The 17,540-nt window shown below is 36.8% G+C and overlaps 3 protein-coding genes across 11 annotated transcripts in view; 1 reads left to right on the top strand and 2 right to left on the bottom strand.

Annotated features, from left to right (window-relative positions):
- LOC141753844 (collagen alpha-1(XIV) chain-like) overlaps positions 1 to 17,540 on the top strand; it is a 197,972-nt gene that overhangs the window by 155,886 nt on the left and 24,546 nt on the right. Inside the window, exon 38 of one of the 6 annotated variants that reach the window (XM_074612444.1) lies at positions 1,010 to 1,069. The exons of the other annotated variants lie outside the window; for them this stretch is intronic. Within the exon in view, the coding sequence (XP_074468545.1) occupies positions 1,010 to 1,030 (21 nt within the window). The 3' untranslated portion in view covers positions 1,031 to 1,069. Of the gene's footprint in view, positions 1 to 1,009; positions 1,070 to 17,540 lie in introns of those variants that run through there. 6 annotated transcript variants of the gene reach the window in all.
- LOC141753877 (CD209 antigen-like protein 2) lies at positions 407 to 8,127 on the bottom strand. The gene is made up of 7 exons (XM_074612513.1): positions 7,896 to 8,127; positions 6,614 to 6,733; positions 4,557 to 4,646; positions 4,396 to 4,458; positions 2,970 to 3,112; positions 1,672 to 1,781; positions 407 to 1,063 (listed from the first exon to the last, which is right to left on the bottom strand). The coding sequence occupies exons 1-7, from the start codon at positions 8,044 to 8,046 to the stop codon at positions 943 to 945; spliced, it is 798 nt and encodes a 265-aa protein (XP_074468614.1). The 5' UTR covers positions 8,047 to 8,127; the 3' UTR covers positions 407 to 942.
- Positions 9,445 to 16,240, bottom strand: LOC141753869 (CD209 antigen-like protein 2). Of its 4 annotated transcripts, none has more exons than XM_074612498.1 (8): positions 15,911 to 16,240; positions 15,073 to 15,192; positions 14,265 to 14,375; positions 13,596 to 13,685; positions 13,435 to 13,497; positions 12,009 to 12,151; positions 10,711 to 10,820; positions 9,445 to 10,101 (listed from the first exon to the last, which is right to left on the bottom strand). In XM_074612498.1, exons 1-8 carry the CDS (start codon positions 16,065 to 16,067, stop codon positions 9,981 to 9,983), a joined length of 915 nt encoding a protein of 304 aa, XP_074468599.1. In that variant the 5' UTR covers positions 16,068 to 16,240; the 3' UTR covers positions 9,445 to 9,980. The 4 variants fall into 4 exon arrangements, with proteins under 4 accessions (XP_074468599.1, XP_074468600.1, XP_074468601.1 ...); XM_074612499.1 differs by having other exon boundaries at positions 13,596 to 13,668; positions 14,266 to 14,375; XM_074612500.1 differs by lacking the exon at positions 14,265 to 14,375.

The following is a 17,540-nucleotide window of genomic DNA, read 5'->3' as shown; positions in this document are numbered from 1 at the left end:
GAAAATGGGTTCTAAGGGTACATAGAACGTCACAGACGTCATCCACACAACTACAGTAGGGCTTTCAATCAATTAAAATATTTAATCAGGATTAATCCCAAATGAATCACATATTTTCATTTGTTCAAAATGTAACTTTAAAGGGAGATTTGTCAAATATTTAATACTCTTATCAACATGGGAGTTGACAAATATAGATAGATAGATAGATAGATAGATAGATAGATAGTAACTTTATTGATCCTGAGGGAAATTCAAGTGTCCAGCATCACAGTTCCATAGTGCAAAACATGTTAGTAAAAAGGCAGTAAAAAAGTTAGTAGTACAAAGTACAAAAAAATATTGCAGATATCAAAATACAAGGAGATGAAGAAAAACTGTTATTAGAAGAAGGAAGTTATAAATATGCTGCTTTATGCAAATGTATGTATATATTTATTATTGGAAATCAATGAACAACACAAAACAATAACAGATATTGTCCAGAAACCCTCACAGGTACTGCATTTAGCATAAAACAATATGCTTCAATCATAACATGGCAAACTGCAGCCCAACAGGCAACAACAGCTGTCAGTGTGTCAGTGTGCTGACTTGACTATGACTTGCCCCTAAAATGCACGTTACAACCTAAGAATTTCAAGATAATGCGTTAAAGAAATTAGTGGCGTTAAAATTAATTTGCGTTAACACGTTATTATCACGTTAACTTTGTTTTGGTTTGAAGGTTTGAATCCCTAATTTCATTGTTATAATCCTGTAGGAATACAGAGTAGGTGTTCATGTACTGTTTTGAGGACGACAACAAAGCAGATTGTGCACTTTATGGCAGAGGAACAATATCTATGTAATCCAGGTTATTTAACATGCAACAAAGAATAAACAACTAAACAAATGACCCCAACACTACACATCCCTCCTTCATCAAAGAATTCAGGTAATCTATTTCTCACAGATCCAGTTCTTATTATCAGATCTGCTTTGTGTCCATTGTCCTTGTTGATTGCAGCATGTTGCAGCGTGCTGGTAGCCGTCATAGCGTGGCAGTCCCGATGCCCAGAACCTGGAGACATTTTTTAAATTTTTAGTCATTTAAAGGATTTACACTTAAAGGAATCATCCCCAGAAAACAAGGTGTTGTTTATTTTCTGTTATCTAACACCAAGATGACGTCCATTCATTGTTTTCTGGTGGTGCCTCCTCTTACTAGTACTGTAGTGTCTCTTTTCATGAGCCCAGCAGCCTGTCCCATAGACTTTACATTTTGATTAAGTCACACATTATTTATCATCATCAGACAGTAGCTTTTAAAGTCTTTTAAGGTTTTACTAATATTAAATGTTAATAGTTTATGACTTTAATATACATTTATAATAGTTATTTTGGGACTTTTTGTTGCAGCACTTCATTGGCCTCTGGCCATGTGGTTGCAAGCACATGTTGATCTAGAGCCTGGAGTATTACAGTATAGTGAATACAGTAGTATGGTGATATAGTGCTGGTTCATCAAGCAACTTCAAGCATCAAGGTTCTTTCATCTAATTCAATTTCTGAAGTCCATTAAAAAAACAGACCGATGAAATACAATAAAAAAGGTTATTTAGTTTTTATTCTACTTTTTCATACTTATTTTAATGATGTTTGAAGAAAAAAAACTTTAAATTGTCTCACGTTTCCGTCAGCGGTGATCCGTCCACCCATTCCCATTCCCATCTTTGTGTCCATATTTCCCGTAGACCAATCCAGGACTCTCCATCCATATTCAGCTGATTGACAAACTCCTAGTAGATGACAAGAGACGATAATCAGCCAGAACAAAAGGAAGGGGATCCACTTGTTCACCACACACTGAAGATTGGACACAGCAGCATGATAATAAAAACATATTTCTAATGGAATTTAAATCAGCAGAGAAAAGGATGATGCAGAAGAGACTGCATGTTTAGTGTTCATGTAAGAGATAATGTACAGCGAACCGGTTATGGTGTGAAATAAACCCCGACAGGGCGGTGCGGCACTTGGCAGAGGGGTGGACCTGAAGGGGTTTCTTTCACAACAATGACCTGCTAGCTGTACATTATCCCACTTATTACACGACTACTTACTCAAGAAATCAATGATTTTACAACAAAACGGTCCTCCAGAGTCTGACATCAGGAGTGTGTCCATAGCAACGGTCTGTTATCGGTCTGTTATAAAGAAATAACAGACCGTAGAACGCCGTGATTGACCAATCAGAATCGAGTATTTAACAAAGCCGTGTAATAAAAGAAAGTAAACATTTAATTTTATCAGAATGCATTTTAAAAAGAGAAGTAAAGATAAATGTTTGCAGGTTTTTCCAATAACATTTATAATGGTCTTGTTCATTGAATTTTCATTCACTTTTCACACTTTTCTCTTAAATAAGAATATTTAGAAATATATCATCGTGTCTAATCTAATCTAATCTGTCTCTGTTAGCATTCAGTAAATATAATTTTGTTCTACTCATTCTAACCTTTACTCTTCCCTATTAATCAACCACTAACCAAGACGGACTTTAAAAGAACCCTGTGTGAAGACTTGAATAAACATTTAATGAACAAGATAATTTCAAATGTTTGGAAAAACTCTCAAAACATATGAGTTTATTTCTCTTTTAAAATAGATTCTGATAAAATGAAATGTTAACTTCCTTATGAACACTAAACATGCAGTTCCTTTTGCATTATCATTGCTAATTATATATTGCTTGAGAAGTGGTGGGTCCACTTCCCTGTTGGCATACAGTACACAGAGTCAAAGCAGGTTGAAGTACAGGCACTTTACTAGAATCAGTAGTCAATGAACCGGCTTACAAGTCGGGACCTGAAGGCAGAACAAACGGGCTAATAAATCTGACAGGGTCAAGACAGGAAACAGATCCAAAGTAACAGATCACTGGCAGTTACATCTAAGATCAGTCACTCAGTAATAAACACACTCACCTGTTCCTCTTTGTTGTTTATGACCACCAGATCTGCTCCTCTCTGCTGACAGTACTCTCTGCTTTTGTACCAAGTTTTCCTCTCATTAGATTTAAAGTAACAACTGCATCCAAATCTCCTCCATCCTTCAGGACACCACTTCTCTAAATGTCAAACATGTTTTAAAGATAGATGTCATGTCATTCAGTGTCAAATTGATTAATAGTTTCACTGTTTAGTTAAAGATCTCCACATACCAAACCATTTCAACGGCATGAAACAATTATACTTAAAAGTAAAGACAGAGTCAATTTATATCATGTAAATTGGTTTAATACTGTGCCCGGTTGCATAAAACCACTTAGACTAAGGTTGCCCTTAAATTTTTATCTAAGGATGCCTTAAAAAAAATGAGTTGCATAAATTCACCATTAGGATTTCCTTAGGATGTCGTAAGGGACAACTCTTTGATCTCTAAGTATTTGCCCTTAGCTACTGAAGTATTCCCTTATGCGTTGCTTGAAGGACCTTAGTAACCATTTTCTTACCAGTTTCTTAAAAGGTAAATAATTTGTGAAATATAATTCAAGATAACATCACAGAGCATTAAAGTTTTATTGCAGCTAAACTGCAGAACAGAGCGTCAATAGTTTTTAATAATACCTTCTCATACTGTGCATATATCAACAAGTAGGCTTCAGTTTTAGTTCATCATTTTTGTGTATAAAGTTGCTGCAGTGAACACAATTATGCTAAAGTTGTGGTTTTGTTTCCTAAACCTAAAGAAGTTGTAGTTCTGTTGCCTAGAGCTGAAGAAGTTGTAGTTTTATTGCCTGAGCCTGAGGAAGTTGTAGTTTTGTCGTCTAAACCTAAAGAAGCCTTTTTCAGTGTTTAAAACGTGACGTTTCATTCAGTTTTACATGTTGGAACGTGTTGCTTTTAGGTTTCACTTTTACTTTTACAACGTAGTAGGCATAGTAGTTCCCTATTGACCCACATCTATGGTGCTTATAGCGACTGATAACGCCTATTTAATGGCCCGATAACAGTTGAATTGGATGATTATTTCTTGCCACAACCTCTGCTTGTGTGTATTGGTTATCGCTGGGTTGAACTTGAATAATATGTTTGTGATTTCCATATTCTTGTTCTACATTTCACCTTCCATCCAGTTTGGCTTTCTTTTTTCTTTTTTTATTCTCTTTGTCCATTTTTGAGAAGTTATAATGACAAAATCATTAATGCTGTTCTGTATTTCGACAGTAACTAGCGTCAAAGCCTTAGTCTAAACACTTAGGTAAGGGGACAACCTAAGAGGATTTATGCAATGCTCCTAAATGAGCTCCTTAGCTTAGGGAAATATTTTGCATAAGAAACAAACTTAAGTCTGAAACTTAAGGTAGTTTATGCAAACGGGGACTGTTTACTGTTTTTGAACTTCTCTCACCTTCAATTTTGCCCTTCAGCTGCTTTACTTCATCCTGTAACTGATTGTGGTTGACTGATAAGTCTTGAGAAAAACAAGAAAGACAATGTAAAAATAGTTATGCTTATTAGGCAGTGTGAGGTTAGATCCTGTGTATTATGGTATTTTGAAACCTTTCTTACCTGAAACTTTCTCCTGGAGCTGGCTGTTGTTGTAGCTCAGCTGGTCGTATCTGGTCTGCAGCTCGTCTTTTTCCAAAGTGACAGAAATATCTGGTGAGAACAACAAAGTGAGAAACAGACCAACACCAGCAGATAATTCTGCTTTAAACTAAAGACAGAATTAAGTTACATCCTGTGCAAAATAAAATGTTGCTATTAAATTGGGATTCAGTTATTTGGTGTACCTGTCCTTTAACCTCCTCTGTATGTTGACTCTTTGGTACTCATAGAACCCATTTTCATTCACATATCTTGAGGTCAGAGGTCAACAGGACCACTTTGAAAATGGCCATGACAGTGTTGAGTTTGGAACGTTATTTAACCTCCTTCACTACCAGCTAGTATGACATGGTTGATACCGATGGATTCCTTAGGTTTTTCTAGTTTCATATGATGCCAGTATCTTCACTCTAGCCCGCTACAACATCCTAAATATTGATTGGGTTAATACGTTAAAGAAATTAGTGGCGTTAAAACAAATTAACACGTTATTATCTTGTTAACTTTGACAGCCAAAGTTTCAATTTCACTTTTACAAAAAACAAGTTAGACGTGAAAATATTCGTGCTTTTTTAATATGCAGTGTGAAGTTAGATCCTGTGTATTATGGTATTTTGAAACCTTTCTTACCTGAAACTTTCTCCTGGAGCTGGCTGTTGTTGTAGCTCAGCTCGTCGTATCTGGTCTCCAGTTGGTTGTATCTGGTCTGCAGCTCGTCTTTTTCCGAAATGACAGAAATATCTGGTGAGAACAACAAAGTGAGAAACAGACCAACACCAGCAAATCATTCTGCTTTAAACTGAAGACCGAATTAAGTTACATCCTGTGCATAATAAAATGTTGCTATTAAATTGGGATTCAGTTATTTGGTGTACCTGTCCTTTAACCTCCTCTGTATGTTGACTCTTTGGTACTCATAGAACCCATTTTTCATTCACATATCTTGAGGTCAGAGGTCAAGGGGACCCCTTTGAAAATGGCCATGACAGTGTTGAGTTTGGAACGTTATTTAACCTCCTTCACTACGAGCTAGTATGACATGGTTGGTACCAATGGATTCTTTAGGTTTTCTAGTTTCATGATACCAGTATCTTCACTCTAGCCTGCTACAACATCCGAAAGATTGATTGGGTTAATACGTTAAAGAAATTAGTGGCGTTAAAACAAATTAACACGTTATTATCTTGTTAACTTTGACAGCCAAAGTTTCAATTTCACTTTTACAAAAAACAAGTTAGACGTGAAAATATTCATGCTTTTTTAATATGCAGTGTGAGGTTAGATCCTGTGTATTTTGGTATTTTGATACCTTTCTTACCTGAAACTTTCTCCTGGAGCTGGCTGCTGTTGTAGCTCAGTTGGTCGTATCGGGTCTGCAGCTCGTCTTTTTCCGAAATGACAGAAATATCTAGTGAGAACAACAAAGTGAGAAACAGACCAACACCAGCAAATCATTCTGCTTTAAACTGAAGACCGAATTTAGTTACATCCTGTGCATAATGAAATATCGCTATTAAATTGGGATTCAGTTATTTGGTGTACCTGTCCTTTAACCTCCTCTGTATGTTGACTCTTTGGTACTCATAGAACCCATTTTCATTCACATATCTTGAGGTCAAAGGTCAAGGGGACCACTTTGAAAATGGCCATGACAGTGTTGAGTTTGGAACGTTATTTAACCTCCTTCACTACCAGCTAGTATGACATGGTTGGTACCGATGGATTCTTTAGGTTTTCTACTTTCATATGATGCCAGTATCTTCACTCTAGCCTGCTACAACATCCGAAAGATTGATTGCATTAATACGCTAAAGAAATTAGTGGCGTTAAAACAAATTAACACGTTCTTATCGTGACCCACATCTATGATGCTTATAGCGAGCGATAACGCACATTCAATAGTCAACAATTAACAGTTGAATCGAGTGCCTTTAAAGCCTGAAGATGAGACCATTTCAGTACATTATTGGTTCAGTACTTTGTGCTCAGTAGTTGTTGGGTGTTGTTTTTTATCTTACACTGTACGGATAAGAAGATGATTCCTATTATCATCAGAAAGCACAGCACTCCTAGACAGAGAGCAGCAGCCCTGAAAGGCCTCGTTTGGACGGCTGGAGGATGTTTCTCAGTGAGCGGTCCTGAAGTGACAAAACACACAGAGAGCGAGTCCATTAAAGGGAACCAACATGGATCTCATAGTTTTTAACATTTCCCGCTGTTAGGATAACGTTTAACTGTGGTGGGGTGACATCTGTCAGAAACATTTCAACACTTCTGTGAACCAATTATTATTTCAAGGTAAAACAAATATGAACTCATCTCATATGTTGAGTTATAAAGGAACTTCTAAATGCACAACTGACTTACAACTTTGCATCCTCCCCCTCTTCAGTGTCTCTCTCTCCTTTCTCTCTGAATTGATAATGATGTTAGAGACCTTGTCATGCTGCACTTCCTTTCTTCATGTCTTGTGGTTAACACCTCTGTGGCAAATGTATCTTGACCAGAGTTAGTGCTTCGTCAGTTCTCAGAAATTATGATCGTGAAAGAGGAACCGTTCAACCAAGTTAAGCTGGTGTACTAAAGGAATTTATACTCTAATGAACTATTATATATATATATATATATAAGTCATATATATAAGTCCTCACTTCAATCCCTCCACCATGGACTGTTTTGTCCTTGTTTTTAACATTCTAAAACTCATCTTTACATCCAGGAACAATACATCAGTGTCCCGTCTTTTGTTTTCTTCTGTCCTGTGTCTTCTCAGTCTCCGTCTCTCACGGTCTCTACCGTTTTATCGGTGTAACTCAGCCGAGCTAACCCACCGAGTGACATCACAGGCTAAAGTACTGCAACATGGCGGCAAAAAGATGAAATGGATCTGATTTTTTCTCTGAAATGCTGACATTTATCATGTTTGTTATATAATTGTTCATTAGAGGGGAAATCCATTTAGTAAACCAGCTTATCTTGGTTGAATGTTTCATTTCCTGTTTATATTTTCTCATGACCAACAGGAATGACGCCTAAAACAAGTTTGTGTTTAAAAAACTTTGTGGTAATTTGAAATAAAGTGGCACCAAATAACAGCAGCATAACAGCTGTAAAACACAAGGTTTCATAGCGTACATGTAGGTCTATAGAAACAAACATAGATGCTGATGGGCTGCAGTTCCTCTAGGATTGGAAAGATGAGTCTCATCATCACATCAGTCCAACATGATTTAAAGGAAAAACCACCAACATACAATGATTTTTTTTAATAATATTAATTAGTCATAATTTCTCACTTACCTCCTTTGTGTGACTGAATATCAGCGTGGTCTTCTCTGATAACGTCTGTACACTCGTAGATAACAACCCCCCATTCCTCCCACTCTTCCTGCACCTTTCTGTTGTATCTCACCTCCGTTGTTAAATCTGGTTTGGCATAAATAGTAGACATCTTGAGAGGACCGAGACTAGTAGCTGCACTTCACTTGCTGCACCGTGTTGAAAGGTTACTATGCTGCTGTATAACTTTGTGTACTGGTATAGTATGCGGTACTAACTGTCGAACATAAAGGAAGTACCAGCGCACACTCCCCCCACACTACGCCAGGATATATACGTAGATAAAACGGCTCTCAAGCCATGCTGAAGGTTGTAACTATAAGCAATAGAAATAAAACAGCTGTGTCCCAGTTATGAAGCATGTTAGAGCAAAATGCTTAATTAAAGTTGGATTGGTTGCTGCCAGAGCTGGGCAGAATCAAATGAGGAGACCTTTTTGTTGCCCAGATTTCCTTATATTCATATGCAGTTTATAATGTTATGATGTTTCAGCTTCAGTTATTTGTGCTTTGTGCTTAAAGATTATTAAAGAATTAGAAATGTGGATGCGATGCCTTAACACTGAGAGGCAACAGTTTAATGAAGTAAGAAAAATGAAAGGATGAAGGTGTAACTGAACCGTACTGCAGCCTGTCAGATCTGAAAAATACAGTTTAAAGCTGTTTCACATTAATGTAACCAAAATAATAAAATAATATCAGCGTCAGTTGACTGATAGTTTGGATAACTTTGATTTATTGCCCAGCTGTAGTTGTTATACGAGCTCTCCATTCCAAACAGTTTATTTCTGCCAGAACAGACATTATACTGAATTTACCATGACCACAAACAAATATGGAACAACTCTTTAGCTTGTATTAATAGTTCTTTATTTTGATATGATTTTATTTATTTGTAATGGACCAGCTTTAATGCAAAATTGTTTTAACAGACCTAATTTCATCAACGCAACTTGCGATTTTTAGGTTGTAACGGGCTCAGTTTTAAAGCTAGAGTGAAGATACTGGCATCATATGAAACTAACAAACCTGATGAATCCATCGGTACCAACCATGCCATACCAAACAGGTCCTTTGACTCTGACCTAAAGATATGTGAATGAAAATGGGTTCTAAGGGTACATAGAACGTCACAGACGTCATCCACACAACTACAGTAGGGCTTTCAATCAATTAAAATATTTAATCAGGATTAATCCCAAATGAATCACATATTTTCATTTGTTCAAAATGTAACTTTAAAGGGAGATTTGTCAAATATTTAATACTCTTATCAACATGGGAGTTGACAAATATAGATAGATAGATAGATAGATAGATAGATAGATAGATAGTAACTTTATTGATCCTGAGGGAAATTCAAGTGTCCAGCATCACAGTTCCATAGTGCAAAACATGTTAGTAAAAAGGCAGTAAAAAAGTTAGTAGTACAAAGTACAAAAAAATATTGCAGATATCAAAATACAAGGAGATGAAGAAAAACTGTTATTAGAAGAAGGAAGTTATAAATATGCTGCTTTATGCAAATGTATGTATATATTTATTATTGGAAATCAATGAACAACACAAAACAATAACAGATATTGTCCAGAAACCCTCACAGGTACTGCATTTAGCATAAAACAATATGCTTCAATCATAACATGGCAAACTGCAGCCCAACAGGCAACAACAGCTGTCAGTGTGTCAGTGTGCTGACTTGACTATGACTTGCCCCTAAAATGCACGTTACAACCTAAGAATTTCAAGATAATGCGTTAAAGAAATTAGTGGCGTTAAAATTAATTTGCGTTAACACGTTATTATCACGTTAACTTTGTTTTGGTTTGAAGGTTTGAATCCCTAATTTCATTGTTATAATCCTGTAGGAATACAGAGTAGGTGTTCATGTACTGTTTTGAGGACGACAACAAAGCAGATTGTGCACTTTATGGCAGAGGAACAATATCTATGTAATCCAGGTTATTTAACATGCAACAAAGAATAAACAACTAAACAAATGACCCCAACACTACACATCCCTCCTTCATCAAAGAATTCAGGTAATCTATTTCTCACAGATCCAGTTCTTATTATCATATCTGCTTTGTGTCCATTGTCCTTGTTGATTGCAGCATGTTGCAGCGTGCTGGTAGCCGTCATAGCGTGGCAGTCCCGATGCCCAGAACCTGGAGACATTTTTTAAATTTTTAGTCATTTAAAGGATTTACACTTAAAGGAATCATCCCCAGAAAACAAGGTGTTGTTTATTTTCTGTTATCTAACACCAAGATGACGTCCATTCATTGTTTTCTGGTGGTGCCTCCTCTTACTAGTACTGTAGTGTCTCTTTTCATGAGCCCAGCAGCCTGTCCCATAGACTTTACATTTTGATTAAGTCACACATTATTTATCATCATCAGACAGTAGCTTTTAAAGTCTTTTAAGGTTTTACTAATATTAAATGTTAATAGTTTATGACTTTAATATACATTTATAATAGTTATTTTGGGACTTTTTGTTGCAGCACTTCATTGGCCTCTGGCCATGTGGTTGCAAGCACATGTTGATCTAGAGCCTGGAGTATTACAGTATAGTGAATACAGTAGTATGGTGATATAGTGCTGGTTCATCAAGCAACTTCAAGCATCAAGGTTCTTTCATCTAATTCAATTTCTGAAGTCCATTAAAAAAACAGACCGATGAAATACAATAAAAAAGGTTATTTAGTTTTTATTCTACTTTTTCATTCTTATTTTAATGATGTTTGAAGAAAAAAAAACTTTAAATTGTCTCACGTTTCCGTCAGCGGTGATCCGTCCACCCATTCCCATTCCCATCTTTGTGTCCATATTTCCCGTAGACCAATCCAGGACTCTCCATTTATATTCAGCTGAATGACAAACTCCTAGTAGATGACAAGAGACGATAATCAGCCAGAACAAAAGGAAGGGGATCCACTTGTTCACCACACACTGAAGATTGGACACAGCAGCATGATAATAAAAACATATTTCTAATGGAATTTAAATCAGCAGAGAAAAGGATGATGCAGAAGAGACTGCATGTTTAGTGTTCATGTAAGAGATAATGTACAGCGAACCGGTTATGGTGTGAAATAAACCCCGACAGGGCGGTGCGGCACTTGGCAGAGGGGTGGACCTGAAGGGGTTTCTTTCACAACAATGACCTGCTAGCTGTACATTATCCCACTTATTACACGACTACTTACTCAAGAAATCAATGATTTTACAACAAAACGGTCCTCCAGAGTCTGACATCAGGAGTGTGTCCATAGCAACGGTCTGTTATCGGTCTGTTATAAAGAAATAACAGACCGTAGAACGCCGTGATTGACCAATCAGAATCGAGTATTTAACAAAGCCGTGTAATAAAAGAAAGTAAACATTTAATTTTATCAGAATGCATTTTAAAAAGAGAAGTAAAGATAAATGTTTGCAGGTTTTTCCAATAACATTTATAATGGTCTTGTTCATTGAATTTTCATTCACTTTTCACACTTTTCTCTTAAATAAGAATATTTAGAAATATATCATCGTGTCTAATCTAATCTAATCTGTCTCTGTTAGCATTCAGTAAATATAATTTTGTTCTACTCATTCTAACCTTTACTCTTCCCTATTAATCAACCACTAACCAAGACGGACTTTAAAAGAACCCTGTGTGAAGACTTGAATAAACATTTAATGAACAAGATAATTTCAAATGTTTGGAAAAACTCTCAAAACATATGAGTTTATTTCTCTTTTAAAATAGATTCTGATAAAATGAAATGTTAACTTCCTTATGAACACTAAACATGCAGTTCCTTTTGCATTATCATTGCTAATTATATATTGCTTGAGAAGTGGTGGGTCCACTTCCCTGTTGGCATACAGTACACAGAGTCAAAGCAGGTTGAAGTACAGGCACTTTACTAGAATCAGTAGTCAATGAACCGGCTTACAAGTCGGGACCTGAAGGCAGAACAAACGGGCTAATAAATCTGACAGGGTCAAGACAGGAAACAGATCCAAAGTAACAGATCACTGGCAGTTACATCTAAGATCAGTCACTCAGTAATAAACACACTCACCTGTTCCTCTTTGTTGTTTATGACCACCAGATCTGCTCCTCTCTGCTGACAGTACTCTCTGCTTTTGTACCAAGTTTTCCTCTCATTAGATTTAAAGTAACAACTGCATTCAAATCTCCTCCATCCTTCAGGACACCACTTCTCTAAATGTCAAACATGTTTTAAAGATAGATTTCATGTCATTCAGTGTCAAATTGATTAATAGTTTCACTGTTTAGTTAAAGATCTCCACATACCAGAACATTTCAACAGCATGAAACAATTATACTTAAAAGTAAAGACAGAGTTAATTTATATCATGTAAATTGGTTTAATACTGTGCCCGGTTGCATAAAACCACTTAGACTAAGGTTGCCCTTAAATTTTTATCTAAGGATGCCTTAAAAAAAATGAGTTGCATAAATTCACCATTAGGATTTCCTTAGGATGTCGTAAGGGACAACTCTTTGATCTCTAAGTATTTGCCCTTAGCTACTGAAGTATTCCCTTATGCGTTGCTTGAAGGACCTTAGTAACCATTTTCTTACCAGTTTCTTAAAAGGGAAATAATTTGTGAAATATAATTCAAGATAACATCACAGAGCATTAAAGTTTTATTGCAGCTAAACTGCAGAACAGAGCGTCAATAGTTTTTAATAATACCTTCTCATACTGTGCATATATCAACAAGTAGGCTTCAGTTTTAGTTCATCATTTTTGTGTATAAAGTTGCTGCAGTGAACACAATTATGCTAAAGTTGTGGTTTTGTTTCCTAAACCTAAAGAAGTTGTAGTTCTGTTGCCTAGAGCTGAAGAAGTTGTAGTTTTATTGCCTGAACCTGAGGAAGTTGTAGTTTTGTCGTCTAAACCTAAAGAAGCCTTTTTCAGTATTCAAAACATGACGTTTCATTCAGTTTTACATGTTGGAACGTGTTGCTTTTAGGTTTCACTTTTACTTTTACAACGTAGTAGGCATAGTAGTTCCCTATTGACCCACATCTATGGTGCTTATAGCGACTGATAACGCCTATTTAATGGCCCGATAACAGTTGAATTGGATGATTATTTATTGCCACAACCTCTGCTTGTGTGTATTGGTTATCGCTGGGTTGAACTTGAATAATATGTTTGTGATTTCCATATTCTTGTTCTACATTTCACCTTCCATCCAGTTTGGCTTTCTTTTTTCTTTTTTTATTCTCTTTGTCCATTTTTGAGAAGTTATAATGACAAAATCATTAATGCTGTTCTGTATTTCGACAGTAACTAGCGTCAAAGCCTTAGTCTAAACACTTAGGTAAGGGGACAACCTAAGAGGCTTTATGCAATGCTCCTAAATGAGCTCCTTAGCTTAGGGAAATATTTTGCATAAGAAACAAACTTAAGTCTTAAACTTAAGGTAGTTTATGCAAACAGGGACTGTTTACTGTTTTTGAACTTCTCTCACCTTCAATTTTGCCCTTCAGCTGCTTTACTTCATCCTGTAACTGACTGTGGTTGAATGATAAGTCTTGAGAAAAACAAGAAAGACAATGTAAAAATGGTTATGCTTATTAGGCAGTGTGAGGTTAGATCCTGTGTATTATGGTATTTTGAAACCTTTCTTACCTGAAACTTTCTCCTGGAGCTGGCTGTTGTTGTAGCTCAGCTGGTCGTATCTGGTCTGCAGCTCGTCTTTTTCCAAAGTGACAGAAATATCTGGTGAGAACAACAAAGTGAGAAACAGACCAACACCAGCAGATAATTCTGCTTTAAACTAAAGACAGAATTAAGTTACATCCTGTGCAAAATAAAATGTTGCTATTAAATTGGGATTCAGTTATTTGGTGTACCTGTCCTTTAACCTCCTCTGTATGTTGACTCTTTGGTACTCATAGAACCCATTTTCATTCACATATCTTGAGGTCAGAGGTCAACAGGACCACTTTGAAAATGGCCATGACAGTGTTGAGTTTGGAACGTTATTTAACCTCCTTCACTACCAGCTAGTATGACATGGTTGATACCGATGGATTCCTTAGGTTTTTCTAGTTTCATATGATGCCAGTATCTTCACTCTAGCCTGCTACAACATCCTAAATATTGATTGGGTTAATACGTTAAAGAAATTAGTGGCGTTAAAACAAATTAACACGTTATTATCTTGTTAACTTTGACAGACAAAGTTTCAATTTCACTTTTACAAAAAACAAGTTAGACGTGAAAATATTCATGCTTTTTTAATATGCAGTGTGAAGTTGGATCCTGTGTATTATGGTATTTTGAAACCTTTCTTACCTGAAACTTTCTCCTGGAGCTGGCTGTTGTTGTAGCTCAGCTCGTCGTATCTGGTCTCCAGTTGGTCGTATCGGGTCTGCAGCTCGTCTTTTTCCGAAATGACAGAAATATCTGGTGAGAACAACAAAGTGAGAAACAGACCAACACCAGCAAATCATTCTGCTTTAAACTGAAGACCGAATTAAGTTACATCCTGTGCATAATAAAATGTTGCTATTAAATTGGGATTCAGTTATTTGGTGTACTTGTCCTTTAACCTCCTCTGTATGTTGACTCTTTGGTACTCATAGAACCCATTTTTCATTCACATATCTTGAGGTCAGAGGTCAAGGGGACCCCTTTGAAAATGGCCATGACAGTGTTGAGTTTGGAACGTTATTTAACCTCCTTCACTACGAGCTAGTATGACATGGTTGATACCAATGGATTCTTTAGGTTTTCTAGTTTCATGATATCAGTATCTTCACTCTAGCCCGCTACAACATCCGAAAGATTGATTGCGTTAATACGTTAAAGAAATTAGTGACGTTAAAACAAAGTTAACACGTTCTTATCGTGTTAACTTTGACAGCCCAAGTTAGAACATGTTGCTTTTAAGTTTCACTTTCACTTTTACAACGTAGTAGCCATAGTAGGCCCCTACTGACCCACATCTATGGTGCTTATAGCGAGCGATAACGCCCATTCAATAGTCAACCATTAACAGTTGAATCGAGTGCTTTTAAAGCCTGAAGATGAGACCATTTCAGTACATTATTGGTTCAGTACTTTGTGCTCAGTAGTTGTTGGGTGTTGTATTTTATCTTACACTGTACGGATAAGAAGATGATTCCTATTATCATCAGAAAGCACAGCACTCCTAGACAGAGAGCAGCAGTCCTGAAAGGCCTCGTTTGGACGGCTGGAGGATGTTTCTCAGTGAGCGGTCCTGAAGTGACAAAACACACAGAGAGCAAGTCCATTAAAGGGAACCAACATGGATGTCATAGTTTTAACATTTCCCTTTGTTAGGATAACATTTAACTGTGGTTGGGTGACATCCGTCAGACACATTGCAACACTTATATAAACCAGTTATTAAAGTAAAACAAACATGATCTCATCTCATATGTTGAGTTATAACGGACCTTTTAAATGTACAACTGATGTACAACTTTGCATCCTCCCCCTCTTCAGTGTCTCTCTCCTTTCTCTCTGAATTGATAATGATGCTCAACTGACCTTGACATGCTGCACTTCCTTTCTTCCTGTCTTGTGGTTAACACCTCTGTTGTAAAGCTGTCTTTACTAGTTAGTGCTTCTTCAAATCTCAGAAATGATGCTTGTTAAATGTTCTCATAACCAACAGGAATGATGCCCAAAACAGGTTTGTGTTTAAAAAAATTAATTTTGTGGTAACTTGAAATAAAGTTGAACCAAATCACAGCAGCATAACTAACTACAGGAAACAGCTGTAAAACACAAGGTTTCATAGCGTACATGTAGGTCTATAGAAACAAACAGAGATGCTGATGGGCTGCAGTTCCTCTAGGATTGGAAAGATGAGTCTCATCATCACATCAGTCCAACATGATTTAAAGGAAAAAACACAAACATACAATGATTTTCTTTTTATAAATATCGATTTGTCATAATTTCTCACTTACCTCCTTTGTGTGACTGAATATCAGCGTGGTCATCTCTGATAACGTCTACACTCTCGTAGATAACAACCTCCGATTCCTCCCACTCTTCGTCCTGCACCTTTCTGTTGTATCTCACCTTCGTTGTTAAATCTGGTTTGGCATAAATATCTGAGGACATCTTGAGAGGACCGAGACAATTGAACCGTTTGGTTGGTTGCAATGCTGCTGTAAAACTTTAATGTTTTACTAGTATAGTATGCGGTACTAACTGTCGTAGATATAAATTCAATAAGGTAATATACTGTACTCATGCTGCTGCTGCCCGTGTTGCTTTGCCCGGCTTCTGTCTGGTTTCAGTAGAGAACAAAAAGGAAGTATCAACACACGCACACGCACACACACACACACACACACACACACACACACGCACACACACAGTTGTGTACTTCTATCTTTGTGAGGACACTCATTGACATAATGCATTCCCTAGCCCCTTACCTTAACCCTAACCCAAACCTAATTCTAACCTGGACCTTAAAATGAAGTTTGAACCTTCAAATATATATATATATATATATACTGTATATATATTAGGCTTGAGTTTAACATGTTATGATTTGAGCATATTGTTTTATGCTAAATGCAGTACCTGTGAGGGTTTCTGGACAATATCTGTCATTGTTTTGTGTTGTTGATTGATTTCCAATAATAAATATATACATTACATTTGCATAAAGCAGCATATGTGTCCACTCCCATGTTGATAAGAGGATTAAATACTTGACAAATCTCCCTTTAAGGTACATTTTGAACAGATAAATAATGTTTGATAAATCACAATTAAATATTTCAATCGATTGACAGCCCGAATATATATAAATATATTACACGGCGTTGTTGAATACTCGATTCTGATTGGTCAATCACAGCGTTCTGCGACCTGTTTTTTCTTTATAACAGACCGTTGCTATGTATAGCAGTCCGTTGCTATGGGCGCAGCTCTGATGTCGGACTCTGGAGGACTGTTTTTGTGTCATATTATTGATTTCTTCAGTGAGTAGCCGTGTAATAAGCGGGATAATGTACAGCTAGCGTTTCACTGTTGTGAAATAAACCCCTTCAGGGCGATGCCGCACCCCGACGAGGAGCGAAGGAGTCTCTCACCGCCCTAAAGGGGATTCTTTCACAACAATGACCCGCCAGCTGTTCATTATCCCTTACATATGCAATCTATTCTCATACAACGGTTCATATGATATCTTACGTAAAGTTATTCCCCATTTTTTCGGGTGTTTTCTTACGAATGTCCAGCGTCAATTTTTCGTTTCAGTCTTTTCAAAATAAACTTCTGTCTTCACAGGAAACAACTTTGTCAGGTTTAGGCTGCAAAACTACTTAATTAGGTTCAAGAAATATCTTAGTTAAGTTACGCCACGCCGGAAGCGGCATAACTTAAATACGGAAGTTACGTAACAAAAACTACTTATTTAGGTTTAGGAAAAGATGGCGGATTGGGTAAGAATAACACTGGGAGTTGTGTAACTTAAGTACGGAAGTCATGTGAAGTTGACTTTTGGTTTCACATGGAACCTCCTTCACCGGCCTCCTGGACAAAGTCCGGTGTTTTTAGATCCACCCATCCATCCCGACC

The sequence above is a fragment of the Sebastes fasciatus genome, chromosome 17, assembly GCF_043250625.1.
Source record: "Sebastes fasciatus isolate fSebFas1 chromosome 17, fSebFas1.pri, whole genome shotgun sequence".
NCBI lineage: Eukaryota > Metazoa > Chordata > Actinopteri > Perciformes > Sebastidae > Sebastes > Sebastes fasciatus.
Note: the sequence above shows the minus strand (reverse complement) of the source record. Positions and strands in the feature narration are given on the sequence as shown.

What these genes read in the sequence shown, in the direction of transcription:
- LOC141753877 (XM_074612513.1), bottom strand. Translation starts at nt 8,046, where the DNA reads ATGTCTACTATTTATGCCAAACCAGATTTAACAACGGAGGTGAGATAC. An exon ending in TATTCAGTCACACAAAGGAG is followed by an intron (nt 6,734 to 7,895) that starts GTAAGTGAGAAA and finishes TTGTCACTTCAG; the next exon opens with GACCGCTCACTGAGAAACAT. An exon ending in CATCTTCTTATCCGTACAGT is followed by an intron (nt 4,647 to 6,613) that starts GTAAGATAAAAA and finishes TGTTCTCACCAG; the next exon opens with ATATTTCTGTCACTTTGGAA.
- LOC141753869 (XM_074612498.1), bottom strand. Translation starts at nt 16,067, where the DNA reads ATGTCCTCAGATATTTATGCCAAACCAGATTTAACAACGAAGGTGAGA. An exon ending in GCTCCAGGAGAAAGTTTCAG is followed by an intron (nt 13,498 to 13,595) that starts GTAAGAAAGGTT and finishes GTTTTTCTCAAG; the next exon opens with ACTTATCATTCAACCACAGT. An exon ending in GCTGAAGGGCAAAATTGAAG is followed by an intron (nt 12,152 to 13,434) that starts GTGAGAGAAGTT and finishes TTTGACATTTAG; the next exon opens with AGAAGTGGTGTCCTGAAGGA.